We start from the raw sequence: 19343 nt of genomic DNA, 5'->3' as shown, positions 1-19343 counted from the left end.
CTGTGGTATTTAATGGGACTGCCACAAACCCGATGCCTCCCTGATTGCCGCCGAGGGGTACTTCTCGTAAGGGATATAGAGAAGCTCCCTCAGATACAGCAGTCCTACTTCTCGTACATGCAGCTGGAGGTCAATCTAATTCTGGTGCTGTTGGTGGTGGAGATAGGGGCAACGGTGGTACAGATAGAGTACTACGGCCACCGGAGGGGGAGCCGCCGCCGGAGATGGATTATTAGAATATGGAGGCGGTAGGTTATCCAGTGGCTCCCATTTATCATCGTTTTCCTTTTCACTTTTCCCCTCTTCTTCTTCCTCAAACTTTTCATCTGTTTTTAATATAAGTATTGAGGCTGGAAAAGGACATAAAGTTCTGTCCCATAATCCTGCATAATCACTTTCCTCCTGACTAAAAGGTTCCTTTGAATTAACATATATATTTAAGGCCTGGCAGATCCAGTCTTCAAAAGATCCAAAAACAGGCCAAAAGACATGTGGTCTCAAAGGTTCTTTTGGCCATTCTACCATACAATATTGAACTAATTTTAATTTAGGTTTTCCTTTTCTGGGGCCCCTATCGTTCCAATTTTCAATCATTATTCCTAATGGACTCTCCGGAGGTATTTCTAGTAATTCTCTCCCTTTCTTCTGGTCCTGGGTTCTCGATTTCGTCTGACCCATCTAGGAATTTTTACTGTGGCAATTCCTACAGCCCTTGGCTACCAGTAAGAGTGTCTTGCAGGGGGTTTAGGACCTATCACCCACCCACGAATCCTATAAGAATTGCTTCGGTCCTTCACCGGCCAAGTCCCTCGCAGGAGATTGGAACCGCTCTTAGAAGACCTCCACAATCGCTTTGGAACTAGGTTCCGTCTCAGTCACGCTCTTACACACACACAGGCAACCGAATCCTACCCAACCGAGCGGTATACACCTTAAATACTTACGACTCCGTCGTCTTCGTTCGGATCTTCGCGTGCAGAATTACAGGCAAAATAAACTGCTGCAGCCAGCAAGGGAGCTCATAAAAAATCAAATTCTTTGCTTGCCCCTATTCAGGTTCAGGATGGCGTTAGTCCCGACCCGACCTGATCAGGAGCCACCAAAAGGTGGGGCGCCCCTCCTAGATCAAGTCAGAATTCAGGAACCAAGACCATCCCGGACGAGCCCCCAGTTGTTATAAATGATTTAGTCCCAAACAGGATTCCAATTCAAATTTACAATTTATTAAGCGAATAGAGGCAAGCAAACAGCGCTGGGTGCGCCGGGAGTCTCTGTTCTACCAAGACGCACGCGGTACAGTTCCTGTTCCTGGTTTATATCCTGTCCATTAATACATATTCATGAATAGGCCTGTCTTCTTCAGCGCATGCCCTCTTCTCCTTCTAGAATCTTCTCGACTCTTCCTCAGCGTGATCCTGTTCACTAATACATATTCATGAATAGGTATGTCTTCTAATACATATTAATGAACAGGCGTGTCTTCTGCAGCGCATGCCCTCTTCTCCTGCTAGAGTCTTCTCGAATCTTCCTCGGCGTGCCCCCAGCATGACCCCAAACCTTATGCATGCACTTTCTTTACACAATACTATGCGGTCAGTGGTCAAACTGGTTTGAGCTGATATACCAGCAAAGTAGTTTAACTTTCTCCTGTAAAATACCCCTTTTTATGGTGCAGGAGAAATCCATGAAAGTACAGAAGATTACACTTCATCACACGAATCAGATAAACATATTTCACAGTGAGGATGATAGATAACCCTAACCCTAACTCTGTCCTTATCCCAGACTGTAACACTAACCCTTACCACTTAACCTCACTTTAAGCCCCAACCCTAATGCTAATCCTAATGGTTGTAACTCAAACCCTAAACACTAACCCAAACCCTAACACATTAGTGTTAGTGACCTAACCACAACACTAACCCTAAACCTTAACCTAACACTAATTGCAACAGAACCTTACATTAATCCTAACTTTAACGGTAACCCTAATGATCCTAGTCCTAACCCTATTCCCTAACCCGAACCATAAACTTATTCCTAACCCCTTAACCCTAAATTCCTTGACAAGGGAGGTGACATTTTTGGTACCCTAAGTGCCCCGCTGGTATACCAGTGCTGGGCACAGTGTTTTGTGAGAGGGTCCCTGAGCCCCACTGCTATAAAATGGGCCAGGGGCTCGGCCCAGGGCTATGTGCCTCGCCAGTATCCTTGGGACCATGATCCCTGAGGCTCACAGTATACCAGGGCTAAGGAGCACAGTCTGCTGGTCAGGCATCCCCCAGTCCCACCAGCATGGGACTGGACATGATGCTGGGTGCTTTGGTGCCTGGGATTATGTAACGCAGTCCTCTTGAGGGATCCCTCAAGGACTATTTTGGTAACCTCTTAGGAGTGGCTTGTTAAAATCTTGCTAGTCCTTCCTTTGCTAGTATAACACACAGTTGATTATGTCTTTTGATTCTGCGTTCCTGATCTGCAGGGCAATACCTACTAATATGTGAGCAATTCGCTCTCAGCTTGACAATGCCGATAGATCTTAACTTCAATTTCCTGTCTACCCCGTGCTAGAAATTCCCCATGGGGTAGACATTCACTCTTAATTGTAAGGCACTAATGAGCTTCTTGTGGGGAATACCCCTATAACATTCACTCCAGTTGTTACTAATTTTGTTCTTTTTAAAGTTAGCAGTTCCATGGCCCTGATATGGTAACCTAGTCCAATGCAAAAATTCTTCCTTCCTCCAGTCACTAGGTCTTAAAGATGACATTTGGAGTGGAAATCTTCCATTCTGAGACAAGGGTCTCGCCACAAACTGCTTCCGAAATCACCATGACTGCTTTTGGGTCCCCAATTGATGGAACTTTCTCTTCCCTTCCTCCTGGAAGAATTCACAACTTTCTAAATTAATTCTCAATATCTTCTTGATGAACTCCCTATTTTATAGTGTCATCAGAGGAGTTGGCAATTTGGTGTAGCCAATATGCAGTTCCATGTCTTCCCCAACGACTGAGGCAAGGCTGACTGGCTTCTAGTTTCCTGGATTGTCCTTGACAATGGATATGCTGTCTGCTTTCTTCCAGTCACTGGGAGCACACCTTGATTGCCATGACCTTTTAAGAATGATGAAGAGTGGCCTCATGGCATCTGACAGCTCTTTCAGTACTCTTGGATGCATCCCATCTGGTACCATTGATTTACATATGTCTAATGGACTTGAGAGATCCCTAATTCTATCTTCCACTACTGTGTGTAATGCTTCACTCCTACAGCCTCTGCTAGGAGGCTTGGGGACCTGTGAGGCCTGAGGGCAAATCTTACCAGTGAAAAGTGAGCTTTGACTTTCATAACTCCCTTTCCTACATGTGTGGGCAATGTCTTTGTAAACCTCACAAGCAGTCTGCCCTTGCTCCTACCTTCTGTGTGTTAGGTAAAGACAAATCTGATGACAGGAACAGACATGAAGCTGCTGCAGCTCCATGCCTCTGAGTCACAGAATCACAGAATCACTAGGTTGGAAAGGACCTTTAAGATCATCAAGTCCAACCATTAATCCAGAACCACCATGTCCCCTAAACCATGTCCTGAAGCGCCACATCCACACGTTTTTTGAACACTTCCAGGGATGGCGACTCCACCACCTCCCTGGGCAGCCTGTTCCAATGCCTGACCACCCTCTCAGTGAAGAAATTTTTCCTAATATCCAATCTAAACCGCCCCTGGCGCAACTTGAGGCCATTTCCTCTTGTCCTATCACTAGTTACTTGGGAGAAGAGACCAACACCCTCGTTGCCACAACCCCCTTTCAGGTAGTTGTAGAGAGCGATAAGGTCTCCTCTCAGCCTCCTCTTCTCCAGACTAAACAACCCCAGTTCCCTCAGCCGCTCCTCATAAGACTTGTGCTCCAGACCCCTCACCAGCTTCGTTGCCCTTCTCTGGACACGCTCCAGCACCTCAACATCCTTCTTGTAGTGAGGGGCCCAAAACTGAACACAGTATTCAAGGTGCGGCCTCACCAGTGCCGAGTACAGGGGCACAACCAGTAGTGAGGCTAAGCATGTATTCTGTGTAAGCACACAGGCAAGTACAAAAAAGTATAAATAATAGATGGCCAACCATGCAGATCAGACAGACAGAAACACTCCACTCACACAAAAACAAGCAGCACCAATGGCCTCATCCTCTTCCTATCATTGGATGATCAAGATGAAGAACTGTTAGTAGGAAATACATATACACTTATGTACGCCACCAGGCCCCCAGTAGATGGGTATAGATCTGCAGTGGATCCCTGGATGTCAGTCTCCCCAGCTTCCAGCACGTGGATACTAGAGCCCTCAAGGCTGTAGACCCGTAGCAGGCAAAGAAGGGGAGGGAGAAGAAAGGGGAAGAAAGAAAAGGGGGAAACACTGGAAGGAGGGAAGGAAGTAAACTGAGGACAGAGGGAAATAAGGAAGGGAGAAAGGGGGAAGGAAAGAAGGAAGGCAGGAAGGTGAGAGGAAGGGGAAGACAAGGGCAAGGTGAAGGGAAGATGGGTGGAATCAAAGGAAGGAAGGAAGGAAGGTAAAAGAAAGAAGGCAGGCAGGAGAGAGGGAATTAAGGCAGGCAGGAAGAGAGGCAGGAAAGCAAGAAGTTCAGGCAGGTAGAGAGGAAGGCAAGAAGAATCAAGGAAGGAAGGAAGGAGGTATTGAGGAAAGTAGTGAGAGAAGAAAGACTACGGTAATTAAGAAAAGAAGTCTGGAAGGCAGGGAAGTGGAGAAATAGAGGAAAGCAGAAAGTCAAGAAGGCAGGAGGGCAGGAAAAAGAATTAAAGTATGTAAGTGTGTAAAGTAAGGACAGAGGACAATAAAAAAAGGAGAAAGTAGGAAGGAAATTAGAAAACTAGAAAGAAATGAAGGAAAGAAGGAATAAAGGAAGAATAAAAGGAAAAAAGGAAGGAAGAAGGAAGTGCAGTGAGAACAGAGGGAAATAAGGAAAGGAAGAAGGGGAAAGAAAGGAGGATGTAAGGAGGTGGGAAGGGAGGAGGGAAGGAAGGAATGTAAAAGAAGGAAGGAAGGTGGGCAGGTAGCACATCTTTGTACATGTACAAATATTGTACATATCTTTGCAAGTAATGTGCAAATTCATTTGACTGTAAATAAATTACATTTGCGGGTTGTCATGATCTATGGAAATGGATGCCTAATGGAAGTAATGGAGGTAGAAGGGATAGTAGGTAAAGAATAAAAGGGAACTTGGTAATCATGCTGCATAACCTTATCTGCCAACAAAATCAGCTGGCTTTACCTAGGTGTACAGGCCACCTTTCTCAGCCTGGAAAAGGCATGTGTAATTTATGTGTGATCAATAAATAGCCAAATGCCTCATCGTCCTTCATCCTCATCATCCAATTAATGATGTGCGTGAATGTATGAATGAGATTCCCATTGTCTCTATTTACTATGCAGAGAAACCACAGCCAAGAGAACAGGCTTGGCAGAATCAGCAGGGAAAGACCACTCTGATGAGCATGACTCTAGTCTGGTACTGTGAAGAGACATCAGAAACATAGAATAAATGGGAGGCCCCATGGTTGTGGCCTGGTGCAGTTGCCAGTGAAATAATACTGATCATTTTTTCCACTTACCCAGTGAGCTGTGGGTGGAAGGTGAACCCCAAAGGACTTTCATGTCTGATGCCAAGTGCCTGGCACAACCTGCTCCACTGACAGTGTCAGGTGGGGATTTTGACTGGGGCAGTAGACCAGTCAAACCATAACATAGGTATCCTAAGGCAACCTCAGAGAGAACAGAAACATCCCATGGAGCAGAAGATCAAGGTTTGATCTTGATTTTCAGTACAAATATCATCCATGAAAGCAGGGCCTCATGATCCTTCTGACTTTCAGGTTTTCAGCAGGCAGACAGACAATGGATGAGGAACCCCAGACATGAGTCTCCACGTAAGGAACTCGGGCATCTAGGATGTTATGCTCTGTCCCCCAACAACCTGGGGAATTCAGGCTGTTCCCACAAGGACTAGTCACACTGGGGAAGATGAGGCTGTCTGGGCATCCCTACCCCATCTCTCCCACTAGTGGCCCTGAGGAGAGGGCCCAGAGAAGTGTCTCTCTGGTTGTGGGGCAGGGAACCCATTTGCCACATGGGTGAGCAGGGATGGGACTTCCACCATGAGAGACCCTATGCAGGACTAGGGGTGAGGGAGTAGGAAAAAAATCAGACCTCTCTCCCTGGTCTGCCCCTGGTAGTTGTCCCCTCGCCAGCATCCCCTAACAACTCTCATCCCCCACATCCCTCTCAGATGATATGCAAGGCCTGAGAAGAGCCCTGTATCTCCAAAACAATCCCACAAACCTCCAGATCATCCCTCAAGCCCCGATAGCAGTCCCACATCTGCCTTCCGCTGGGCACCAGATGGGCCACCATCATCAACATGCAAGTCTTGCACCTGCTCCCAGAAACACCACCCCCATCAGTTTGTGTTCTGGTCTCCTGCCCTCTTTCCCATCTCTCCCCATACTTCTTACTATTCCCTGAAATGCCCAGGAAGGAAAATCCACTTTGCAGGGCAGACTGCATGGCCTGGGTGAGGATCCCAAACCCACACTAATTTCACAAACAACTCCTGGGATGAGGACATCCAGGTCACATTCTCCTCACTCCAGAATGTCCTGTTCTCCCTTTCATATCCATGTTCCCCATAGACAACAAAGAGACGTGCTAGAAGAAAACTCTTTCTTTTTTAAACAGAACTTTTCAACCCTTGTTCCTCGGGGTTTTCTTTTTTGCAGATAAAGTTTTATCTGAACAACCTCTGCTTCTCTCTCTCATATATGTGTGTGCGTGCATACATTTATACACTTAAAAACAGTCCTGCAAATCTGTGTCACTCATAGCAGTCCATCCTGCTTCATAACAAAGACAACTCCAAAAACAGCAAAAAAGCTGCCCCCGGAACTAGAGGAATGCACTGAACCACATCCATCTGTAGCTCTGGAGGGAATCCCACCAGCTCCAGATAGAAGGCTTTGACTTGAGTGTAAACACACCACTTTACAGACACTGGCTGGATTAGACAGTGCCATGCTAAGACACATGCCATGCTCACCTGTGCCCAGTCCTTGGGGAGAGCACGCCAAGGACAACTGAACAATCCTTTAACAGGTGGCAAGCAGTCCTCACTTTGAAGCTGGACTGTGATTTTCTAACTCAATTAGATACCTATGGGCAGAAATGGAGACAAGGGAGAAAGGCAAGGAGATGTCTTTCTGAGAGAGGTGGCCACAATACAGCCCATCTGTCCAAAGCAATGTTCCTGCATATTAAAAGGGGTGTCACTGAGCAAGTAGCCTCCAGAGGAAATTTCTCTTCATTCCGCCTGAGAGTTCCTCACTGTCTTTGAGGAAAGACACTAATACAAACTGGTCAAGACAGAGAAGAGGCAGAGGTGCAGGCTGGCAGGCTGGGTGACAGCCCACTTCTAGTCATAGGCTTCATCATCATCAAAGTAGGAGTCACAATCAAGGTTATCTGACTCATCATCAAAAAGAAAGTTGTCTTCATCAAGGTCTTCATCATCATCATAGTCTTCTTGCCACTGCGGTTCATATTCCTCATCTTCAACCTCTTTGCTACCTTCATCTGTGTTGGGGGAGTCGCACAGGATGGTACGTTTTGGCCTGTTGAGGAGGAGAGGAGCATCAGAGCAGAGCCCCAGCTATGAGCAGCAACCACAACCGAGCCCCACACCACCCTTGCCCTCCATACTACCATCACCTCTGCATCCACATTCCAAAGCCATGCCTCAGGGACATAGCAGCCATGCAGGTGCACCTAGGAAAAGGTGATTAAATGGCCTTATCCATGCATGCAGCACAGAGCTGTGTCAGAGAGCCACTTGTCTGACTGGGCCAAAAAGCTGCAGTCTGCCACCAGCCTCATTCCAAGGAGACCAGAAACCCTGCTGTGAAAGAGAGTGTCTCTCGACTCAGTTGTCATTCTTTCTTGCAACACTCAGTACCCTGTTTAGCTCCTGGAAACACAGCAGCTGTCAGAGCCGATTGGTCACACTAGGATAGCAGATGCCAGTTATGTTTCTTGGTTTAAGCAAAGTGTCATATAGGAATGGACTTTGTTTTGAACTCATCACCTTCCAATTATACTTAACACTTAACAAACCACCCATTTCACCTCTCACACTATTTTACAGCTGTGTCACCTCTTCTCCATTCCCTTCTTAAAATACATGTCAGGCCCTTCCATCTCCCCCCATGTATGTTCTTATTCTTGCTTCTCTCCTCTAGATCCCTCCTAGATCTCTGACACATCTCTGAAGAAAGAGTGTGACCCTCTGCAGAAACCCAAGAGAGTCCAGGAAGAGCAACTTCCATAACTGGGTGTGCCAATGATGGAGCTTTCTTGACCATAGCTGCATACCAAGTGGAGGTTTTGCTGGTCTCCCTACACCACTATGTCACCTACATTGTTATCTCAAACCACAACACAGGATGCAAGTAATCAGTATCTGTTATTAACTCTTTTGTATGTCAGTGAGCACAGGAGAAAACTCTGGTCACCTGCTTTTTGTCTGCACTCACCCACCTTTCCTTGTTACCCCGCTAAGAAAACTCACCCTATACAGGCAGGGGCTGAAGTAGGCACATTTGAGAGTTTCCCCTTTCTCTGACCAGGATCTGCCAAAGCCTGGAGACCAACACGGAAATCCTGCTAGCATGGAAGAACAGACAGAAAAGAGAGACAATATGCGATCTGGGGTGTATTTTGTGCTGCAAACTCCTTCCCTACATACACAGAGCACTGACAGTCTGTCCCCTCAGCTGATCAAGCCCCTTTCTAGGTTTGCCCAAGATCAAACTAGACCAGAGCAATACAAGCCACTATCAGGCATGTGGACTTCACCTGTGTGGAGTGCCAGAGAATTGCAAAGAGACGCTCCTTGATCTGGTGTACCATCTCCAAACCAGTGCTGAAATGCTCTGCTTTCAGGAGCTGAAGAGAAGAGGCCAGGTCCTGGTACTGCAGCAGGGTTTCCTCTGCAATTCAAGGCCAACAAAGTCATGCTGCTTCCCACACTCTTAAGCAGAGATCGAGTCCCTTGTCTCTGATGATGACACTAGTCACAGCTACTTAGGTCTCCCGTGCACATACATTTCTCTTTCAGAAGGGAACATGCTGCTCCCTACTGCATCAATCTCCACTGGCAGCCAAACTGCTTCAGTGGACTTCCCAGAAATGACATCAAGAATGCCAAAATAGGCTGGGAGAAGTGAGAGAGACCAGCTGGGCACTGGTGTGTATGCTATTGCCCCACTACAGAGCTCTGAACTAGACAGCTGGGAATGCTAGTCTCAACTTTGGAGAGGCTGCAGGACTCACCCAAAAGGATCTGCAGAGCATTAGTGTGCAGTTCTAGGTTCTCAGTCTGCTGTTCCACAATATCCATGCTCTCAGTGTCCTGGTTATAGTAGCTGTACACACAGGAGTAGGCCAGCACCTGGAGCAGCACAGATCACACCGTAAGCATCCTCCTTCAGCTTCAGAGTATGCAAGAAGAGAGTAGTATCAAACCCTTCCAGTAGTACCAAACCCTTCCAGACTTCATTATGTAGCAGTGGCTTGAGAGAAGCCTGGCAGTGCTTCTAGTCTGTGGCGATAGCCCAGTGAACCATTATGTCAAGTGACAGCAGTGCCAGGCTACCTAGAGCTACTCATAGGATTGGAAATGAATGTGTATTATTTTTTACTGAAATAACTGATTGTACCCACCTGCAAACCATCACAAGAACACAGAATGTAAATACGTAAACAAGTTTGACTGACCAGCAGGCTAAGAGTCAAAACAACCAGCACACAGTTGCTGGGCAGCCCAGACTGAACTCAAGTGGCAATGAACTGAGGGAACTGAGCCCAAAGGGAAGCAGGCATGGTGCTATACAACACCAAGAGCCCATGACAAAGACATTTCAACAAGTGACAAACTCCTATTACGAATTAATGACCCCTAAAGCCACCCAGGCACTCAGCAGGAAACAAGACCACCATTTCCATTTAAAGAAATGGGCCAGAAAATCCAGCAGCAGCAAGCAACAGTGGTATGTATCCTGACAAACACAGGGGCTACCATACTGAAAAGACAAAATGGGGTCAGCCAGCCTTGTTCCACATGGCTCTCAAAATCAAGTCTGCCTGCACAAACAAGGTATGTATTTGCAAAGGCAATACTGCAAACACAATTCCCACCTCCTTCCTATGTTTCAGGGAATAGAAGACAGCCTAGGCTGTCACAGGCTTACTGCACACATCCCGTGGCTGCACTGCAAATCCTTCATAACGTGCCTATCAGGGCATGCAGTAGGTAACTCAGTGCTCCCAAAACACCTACGGCCCATGAAAGGAAGTTAAGAAAGGAAAATCATAACATGAACATCAAAAAGGACTTCCTAACTGTAACACAGCATCAGGAGAGCTTTCCAAAGTTAAGTGCCATCACTGGGGCATTTCAAAATGGAATGGACCAAACCCAGTATATGAAAATTGTAAATATAGATCCTTGTGCTGATTCCATGGTGGCAACCTGAGCTAAGTTCCAAATCCCATGACCTGACTGTGAGGAACACCGCAGACAGAGCCCAACTCAGAGTTACAGCAGGGAAAGGCAGATATGAGCCCTTCCCTTGTCCTGATGCTATTCCTCCCCTCAAGCTTTTTGTTTGGAGTAGAGCAAGGCTGGCGTCTCCTCACTTTAAGGCAGGCATAAAATGCACCAATAGAACTAGGCCTAAACCTCAGCAAGCCTGTTATCCAGCCTTACCTTCCGTGCTTGTTCTAGCACTTTGCAGGCATCAAGAACAAAGGTCAAAGTCCTAATTTTTGGCATTTCACTGATGGAAGAAACCCTGTTCCTCAGACTCATGGCAAATTCCTGCAATAACCACAGGAGGAAAAAAAAGTCAATGTCAAGCTCCACAAGGTGAAAAAAAAGCACCTTCTACGCAGCTAATTGCTAAGCATTCTGAAGTGCCACCCCAGAAGATGCAGGCAGGAGAGCATTTACCGCATCCAACTATGACATGTCTACTGTGCCATGACTTCAACCTTTTACAGTATTTCAGCTCTAGACAGAGTTCAGCCTTCAGTCCAGTTGCCATTGCTTCCAAGTACTGCATCAGTTTGAGCACGTGAACACCACAAGTTAGGTGTTCAGCTTCCACAACAGACTTGGTAAAATAAAGCAGGCCAAGAACTACCCCTTACATCACAGCAAGGGTGAAATGACACGGCAATCCCCACCTGGATCCAAAGCCTGCAGAAACTGTCCTGATCACCAGGGCTAAGACAACAGAGTATGCATCTGCAAAGGAAGGAGGAGGCCTTACCCTTGCATGATGATGAAAGGTGCATCTCTCATTGTAATCCTGAAAACGCTTCTCCTGCCAAGCTGCTTTACTCACCTGAAAGGAAAGGTAGAAGTGACCTGTAGCAATTTCCCCTCAAGTACCAGCGTTGCCTGGAAATGGCTACCACACATACAGACTTTGACAATACTATCAATATTACTGGCAAGTGCACAAAGTCCAGAGTAAAGGGCACAAGCAGAGATCCCCACTCTCTCTCTGAGGGGCCCTGTGCATCTAACACTAGCATGAACCACTGGGATATAGCAAACCACTCACCATAGCAGAGCAGTTGTAATAATCCTTATGAGTCGGCCTCCAGGGCTTGAGGCAACGCCAACAGAAGCCGTGATTGCACTTTGCACACGTCATACTGCATGGCAGGAGAAGAACAATGGGAATTGCTCAGTCCTAACAGCCACCTGCAGACAGTTCCTCGCAGTGTTCCCCTACATCACAGGGGCTGGAGCATGCAACCCAGTCGCTGCCATTCACTCAGTACTATGCGTTTCCCTGCATGTATTTTTTTAAAGCCTTTGCTGGAAGCAGATGATGCTTAAAATCAGTCATTGTGTCTCCAAAAATGATCTGGGTAAAGTGGCAGCGTGATCTCACAGTACCAACTTACCAAGTACTTGAAGGGAACGCTAAGCAAGTACTAAGCATTCCACAGTTTGAAGCAAGATCCACATGAGCACCTCACCTCTTCCCTCAGTAATGCAACGCTCCACAGTGCAGAAAGGCACTACACAGCCCTAGGGCCACACACAACACGTGGGAACAAATCACAGCTGGGCATTAAGGACTGTGCCAGTTCAAGAAAGAAACAAATGGCAACTCCTAAGCCCTGGCTTCGAAGCTGGAGATCCTTATGTAAAAAGCCCTTATGTAAAAAGCTGCCAGAGACCCAAGCCAATTCAAAAGATGCAGTTAAAACAAAATTGCTTACAGTTACAGGGATAGGTGATCATGACACAAAAAATGGTGCTGAGCTATCCACTACCCTAACCTATACCTCTGTATGTCTATAGCGCATCCTGAGAACAGACAAGTATGTGCTATAAAAAGGTACTGCAAAATGAGTTTTGGTTCTACTACAGAGCTATCAATGGATTAAACTCTAAATGCTGGGGAACATTTTGCTTTTCCTATGTATTAAAAGCAATCACTCATTCTTCTAAAACTGTAGAACAGACCTGCTATAACTCTTACTCCACAGCCAAAAAAAAAAAAGCAGAATGTTTTTTCCCTCTCCTGTCTCCAGTAGGAAACAAAAATGGATACTCACTGCAGGCACCCCTCATTTTTCTCTATCTGAGCCTGGCAGCTTGGGCAGTGCTTTGAAATGAGCTTAGCCAGATGTTTGCTTTGGGCTTCACTCGTCATTCCCTCATAGTACCCATCATCATCTACCCACTGAGACATGTGGCTGCAGCTCGCAGGATAATGGGCCTGAAAGAGAAAGACAGTCAACTACACAAAAGCAGAATGGTCTGTGCCAAACCCAAGACAGTATTGCCCCTGATTCAGCTCAGCCTCACCTCTGGGAAGTTGCAGTTAAAGCAGGAAATCCAGGAGCACTTGGAACAGGCTGCCCCATAGCCAAGTCCATCCTTAAGGAGGATCTGATCACAACCCTGAGGGTTGGTGCACCATGTCAGGTTGGAGCAACACTCAACATAACCTCTGAGGAGGGCTTTTTCATACTGTAATAAGAAGCCAGAAAGGTGATTTAAGGCAGAGAAGCTGCATGGTTAGGCCTCTGGGCTCTACTGAACAACTGCTCACAACAAAAAAGCCCTAAGTTAGTTTATTCTTTCATTCCCTTTGTGTAAATTCCCTACCCCCCATGTCATACCTGGAGGCTGTTTCATATAACCACAGAATAACTGAGATTTTAAGGTACTTCTAGAGATAAAAACTAATCCAACCCCTCCAGCTCAAAGCAGGGCTGCTCAGGATCATGACCAGTTGGGTTTTGAACATACCCAAGGATAGAGACTACAAGCCTCTCTGCCCAACCTGTTCCAATATCCCATTAGGCTTCCTGTTTAAAAAAAAAAAGTTTTCTTATGTTTAAATGGAAATCCTTGTCTTTAAATTAGTGCCCACTGCTTCTTATCCTCTCACTGAGTATCACCAAGATGACTCTGGCTCCTTAATCCCATTTTTGTATTTACACATGTTGACAAGAAAGCTACCAGGTGCTCTTTTAACTTTTTCTGATTTTAAGTAACTAAGCAAAAGTCTGCTGAGGAACATGATGTGCAAAAGGGAAGGAGACTCGCTTTACCCACAGCCTCTAGACGTTACTGCAGAGGACAAGGCAAACTGGTTATCAATAAAGGGATTGTTCAGGTAGAGACCCAGGGATACAACCATATTGCACACAGTAGCTTAATTTTCTATGCTCAGTTACTACAGTGTGAGGACTGTGCAAACATACACAAAGCTAGAGGAAGTTCAGAAGAAATCCTGTAGTCTTCACAGCCCTCCTGCAGAGATTTTTGCATACCGGGAGAGCTGCTCTAAAGCCACAAGGCACAGAAAGGACAACACAGGTCACAACAAGAACTAGAGAGAAAAGGTGCAAGCCCTGAGCACTGAAGGGGTCCGACAGGGATCTCATTCATTTCTCTCTGTTTTTTTATTCTCTCTTGTTCATTGTCTCTCTCAAGCAACCTAAACCAGAGAGTGTGTGCTGATTGGCTGCAAGGATGTCAGCCTATGTCATGGCAAAATGCCTGGTGGAGGCAAAGTCTCAACAAAGCCACTTCACGCTTCTCAGAGAGTCAACATTTGTGTCTGTTGTCTTCCTGTTGATATGCAATGTGATCATTTCTGCCCAGACAACAGTACCCAGAGAGATAAATGGGCACTTGAGTCAGACAGCAAGTACCAAATCACAGCCTTCAGAGAGGCTGAATTTCACAGCATCTGATGTTTGGAGCTTTGCCCTATACCGTTTTCTTGGTGAGCAGGAGACAGAGATGCAACTGCTGACGTGGATCTAGAATTCCTACTGGAACCATAAGAGAAAGATCTGCTCTCAGGAAACCTAAAAGAAGAGGGAACAAGCATTGAATGAAGGTCTGGGAAGAAACCTAGCCAGGTACAATCAAGAAGTTGCCAAGTACTGCATGACACTGACCAACAGATCTTAGAGGAACCTTTGCACACACTGGAGTTAATCCAGGTATGGAGCCTATGGCATCATTCCCAGCAAACAATCCCTGGGACCAGAATGGAAGACCACCTCTGAAAAACAGACTTTCAAGAAACTTGAGTGAAACAAGGTTGAGAGAAAACCTCTTTTAGAAACATGACAGGGTTTAGGTTTTGTAGAAATACAAGCATGAAAAGTTTAAACTCAAATATTCTTGTATAGCAAGAGTGCAGCCAGCAGGCAAGGGAAGGGATTTCTCACAGCACTGGTGACAGTTGCATACTGGGAACAGTTTGGGCTCCTGAGTACAAAAAAAAGACATTAACAGACTAGAGAAAATGTCATCCATAGGCCACCAAGACAGTCAGGAGCTGGAGCACAGAATGTATGACGGGGAGGTTGAGAGAGCTGGGTTTGTTCAACATGGGGAGAAAACAGCAGCGGGGTATCTTACCACAGTTATCCACAGATTATTGCAACCTAAATTATTCTATGACTGTATGTGTAACTCTGCACAAGGCATTAATGCTCCAGCCACACCACTTACTGAGCAAAAAGGGAAACAGATAACATTTCAGTGAGAGCATCAGAGCAACTTGTTAAAACTGGCTGCAATTTATGTTGACCTGCAATAATTTATAAAATAGCCACAGCAACAGGACATTAAATCCTGCTCTCAGGCAGGTGTGACTACAGGATTTGCAAAGCCAGTAAGAACTAACTGCCCAGATACATGCACCAATTCTTCATACATCGAAGGAAATGCTTTTCTGTAGCCTTGCCCATTTTGGTTGCCAGTTTGCAAGCTTCAAGAAAAATTATAAGATAGAGCAGTCTTTATGACTACTGTTAATTTCTCCTTATGACTGTTCACACAGGATCATAATGACAGTAACGAGCTGGAAGAGGTGAAGAATATTTTTGGAGAAGCAGTTGCTGGTGGAGACCTATCAAACAACAAAACAATGGAAAACAGATGAGATGCCTGTTCTGGCCAGCAGTTAACAAAAAGAGTTTGTCATGTGACAGCCACAGCTCTGCCATTAGGTGGGAAGGGCATTCAGCTCTAAGTAATAACTAAAAACTGAAAGAATAGGGAGAAAAAGTAGCTTCTGCCTCAGAAGCAGCAGCTCCTGCTGCCCCCTGCTGACTGAAGACTAAGGTGGGCAGAGATCAGGAAGCCTGGTTTGGACATGTCTGTAGACTCACACAGACTTAGAGTGAAGATTAAGTCTGATGCAGTAGCTTCGGTCATCTTCACAAAAACCTGAGATGTCAAAGCCAGAGACTGATGGAAGACAAAGGACGCTAGGGTTATTGATGCAGCGATAAAATGAAATTGCTCAAATGATTTCTCTTCATTTGTTCTAGATTTTACAGTTGCTTTCAGCACACCAGCAGAGGATACTTGTCATGAGCTGCTACCACAGCTCTCACCTCGTCCTCAACTAAGGATGTACCTGAAATGTTGTTTGCTGGAGACATGTTTAGAGGAAATATCACTGTGCTCTTTTGCTGATGTTATGCTTTTGTGAATAGCTAGTATTGACCACAATCAGAGACAACAGACACCACTGTACAGACATCTGATCTGCCTCAATTACCACACTGCCAGTCTTAGTAATGTGAAGGGGAAAAGCAGCAGCAAGATTATCTGCTAGTGCTGACAAAAATGAAACAGAGCTTGGACACCCAGTAACCAACCACCTCTGCTACTTCACCTTGGCTATAATCTCCTTGGAGGAAACAATGGAACAAATGAAGGCTGTAGTTGGCTGTGCATGGCACTCAGATATGGGACAGGTGCAGTTGACAACCATGTTCTGTTCAATGCGAGTCGTGAGATACTCACTCCAACAGGGCTGTGAAGGCAGAAGAGGACAGATCAGAGATAAACACAAGCTGCACTACCTGGGTCATGTGATCCTGGAAGCCCACCCCACCCAGCAGAGGGTGCTCAAAAGCACCAAACCATGGATAAGTACTCAAAAGCACAAAAATAGGAACAGACTAATCAGGAGCTGAAGGATCACAATCAACCAAGGAACTGAGAAACAAGAATGTATGGGCTCTGTGAAAATCACCTGGTAACAGCTCCAGACAAAGAACAGCTGCTTGAACCAGGCAGCACCAACTCCCTACCAAGTTACAGGAGCCAAAGACCCCAGGGCCTTCACCTTGCAGCAGTAGTGCATGCAGCAGAGGGTTGGTGGCTTCTCAGTGGGACATAGCTGGTTGACACAGACTGGGCAGTGGGTTCCAGGACTCGGGGGAAGCTGGGCATCCTGTACTTGCAGCCCCGAGGAGATGAGCAGGGTCTCACGGTTCTCCACATAGCACTGTATCAGGAAATCCACATTCCACCTGCAGTGCATGAGGAGGTGCCGAGCAACATCATCCGGGATGCTCAGAGTATCCTGGACCTGCTGTACTGTCTGGTTCATGAGCAGCTTCGCCTCCTCTGGACTAAGCGTATGCCCCATTGGCACATGCAGCATTGCCATGAGAAACTCCTCCGACCTGCCTATGCCAGGATTCAACCTAACACAGAGAAATGTGTCATGTCCATAAAGGGTGGAGATGTACAACCCTCCACACCTGGTGACATGCATCCCTACCAATGCAGGCAGTCTACGCTGTCCTCATCCGGAGATGCCTCTGGCAGCCTGCTCTGGAAAACCATCTGTGCCTGGCCCCCAAGAGGTGTTGTAGGTTCAGCAGAGGTGTATTCCAAGACATGAGGCCTCTCCTCCTGGCGCCGGAGATAGCCCTGGTTGAGCAGGTGCAGGACACAGGACAGCACATCCACGCTGTGGCAGCAGAAGCTCAGGAACTGCAGCCCTGGCCCCAGCTCACCCTTCTGACAGGCATCAATCACCTACAGCAGCAAGGGAGCCCCACATTGCAGTGTGGTGCAGCACCCAGGCAGCCCCTCTCTGCCCCTCAAGCCCTCCATACCCTAAACACCAGGTTGTCAATGTGGAGCTGCTTCTCCACCTTGAGGATGCGGATGATGAGGCAGCACAGGACGTTCCTCTTCCTTTCCAGGGCACTGACCTCAGCCCTCTCCGCCCGCAGGTACCTCTGCCGGGGCAGCAGCCTCAGGTGGTGGCCAGAGGCATGGGCCAGGGCTGCCTGGTTCAGCCGCAGCACACCTGGAGCTAGCACCCGACTCAGGGTCAGCCAAGCCCCAAGCTGGGGCCTGAAGGAGCCCCAGACACACATGTGGCTGTTGGACCCAACCCTGTGCCTCCCGCTGCTGCCTTCACAGGCGTCAGCCCCATCCCTGTTCCCCACACACGGTCCCAAGAAACAGCCACACGCACATCCCCTAGCCCCAGTCCCCAGGCCCACACCCAGACTGGAGACCTAACTACCCACCCTGACCCACGCCCCATGCACGGCCCCACACATGGCACACAGACCTGCGCCCTGAGCACCAACATAGACTCACCCCAGCCCACTCGCTTCCCCTACAAGCTCACACACCCCTGCACCAGCACCTCCCCAGCAGTGCCCCAGCCCCACGCTGACCTCCTGGCATGCAGCTCCGCACTAGGATGCCCTCGCCATGGGTCAGCGGAGCCAGTGCGTGGTGCACCAGGTCAGCAGGGAGCCCTGTAGCCTGCAGCAGGGCCTCCACAGCCACCTCCTGCAGGAGTGCATGGGAGGGGAATGGCCAGTCAAGGCCCACCAGCCACAGGCCCAGCCAAACAAGGGAGAGCCTGTGCCCCAAACACCGCTGGAGACCCCACCGGAAGGGAGGACATGGCCCTGCCATGCTCCAGCATCTGCTGCCTCCCTCACGCCACCGCAGCCCCGGCTCCTACCTCAGCGTTGTTGAAGCACAGCAGGATGTACATCTGCAGCGTGGACACGTGGAGGATACAGTCTCCAAACTGCAGTTCAGCATGGCCCAGCCATGTCCACTGCAACCGCCGGGGCTTTGTACACTCCCAGCCCAGCTGGCTCTGACCTGCCAGAGACAGCATCAGCTGCAGCGCAAGGGCCAGGGGCCAGCCCTGACAGGCACTCCCGGCACACCCCAGCACTCTTGCCACTTCTGGTTGAGCTGCTGTGGAAGGCCTGGGCCCCGGCAAGACCCCCATGCACACCCACTGCCGCAACACTCACTCCGCCTGCAGAAGTCGGCAAACTCATCCAGAGAGGAGCTCAAGGCCGCTGAGAAAAACCTCCCAGGTTCATCCATATAGCAGAACGGGGAAACGGGCCAGCAGCGCGGGGACAGGGCCAGCACCTTCACCTCTGGCACATCCGCCACCGAGGCTGTCCCCAGTGCCTGGGCACGTGGACACGAGGGTGGCTCAGCACAGGCCCCGGGATCCTTGTGAGGAATGAGGGCAGCCCCCAGCCTCCCCACCTCACCAGCACGCTCACCTCGTCCAGGCCCATGTCCAGCTCCAGCAGCCGCTTGTCCTGCTCCTGCAGCTGGAAGAGGTAAAACTGCTGCTGGAGCTCCTCCGACTCAGCCAAGTTGTTCAGCATCTCTTGGGGGAAGCGGCTGGGGAAGCACAGCCCGATCTGCTCCACAATGGCTCCTTCCAGCCAAGACGGCCCTTGTGCCAGGAGTCGGTCACCCAGGTAGTGCCTGCCACAGGGGCCAGCATCAGGTCACAGAATCACAGAATAATTAATTAAGGTTGGAAAAGACCTTTAAGATCATCAAGTCCAGCCGTCAACCCAGCACCTGCCCATGAAGTGCCACATCTACACATTTTTTGAACACTCCCAGTGATGGTGAC

General features: G+C 48.0%; 1 protein-coding gene across 1 annotated transcript in view; it reads right to left on the bottom strand.

The window, feature by feature from the left end:
- Positions 1–7480: 7480 nt before the first annotated feature.
- CUL9 (cullin 9) overlaps positions 7481–19343 on the bottom strand; it is a gene marked incomplete at both ends in the record, with an annotated part of 31080 nt that continues 19217 nt past the window's right edge. The window contains 17 exons of the mRNA XM_081998233.1: positions 7481–7679; positions 8633–8724; positions 8920–9053; positions 9397–9514; positions 10832–10942; positions 11397–11471; positions 11694–11787; positions 12703–12866; positions 12956–13120; positions 16302–16442; positions 16758–17121; positions 17199–17458; positions 17539–17741; positions 18115–18232; positions 18411–18556; positions 18715–18880; positions 18979–19189. Of these exons, the coding sequence (XP_081854359.1) occupies positions 7481–7679; positions 8633–8724; positions 8920–9053; positions 9397–9514; positions 10832–10942; positions 11397–11471; positions 11694–11787; positions 12703–12866; positions 12956–13120; positions 16302–16442; positions 16758–17121; positions 17199–17458; positions 17539–17741; positions 18115–18232; positions 18411–18556; positions 18715–18880; positions 18979–19189 (2761 nt within the window). The remainder of the gene's footprint in view (positions 7680–8632; positions 8725–8919; positions 9054–9396; positions 9515–10831; positions 10943–11396; positions 11472–11693; positions 11788–12702; positions 12867–12955; positions 13121–16301; positions 16443–16757; positions 17122–17198; positions 17459–17538; positions 17742–18114; positions 18233–18410; positions 18557–18714; positions 18881–18978; positions 19190–19343) is intronic.

This window comes from Phaethon aethereus (assembly GCF_964289735.1).
Source record: "Phaethon aethereus genome assembly, chromosome: 3".
Classification (NCBI taxonomy): domain Eukaryota; kingdom Metazoa; phylum Chordata; class Aves; order Phaethontiformes; family Phaethontidae; genus Phaethon; species Phaethon aethereus.
This window is presented reverse-complemented; position numbering and strand designations above follow the sequence as displayed.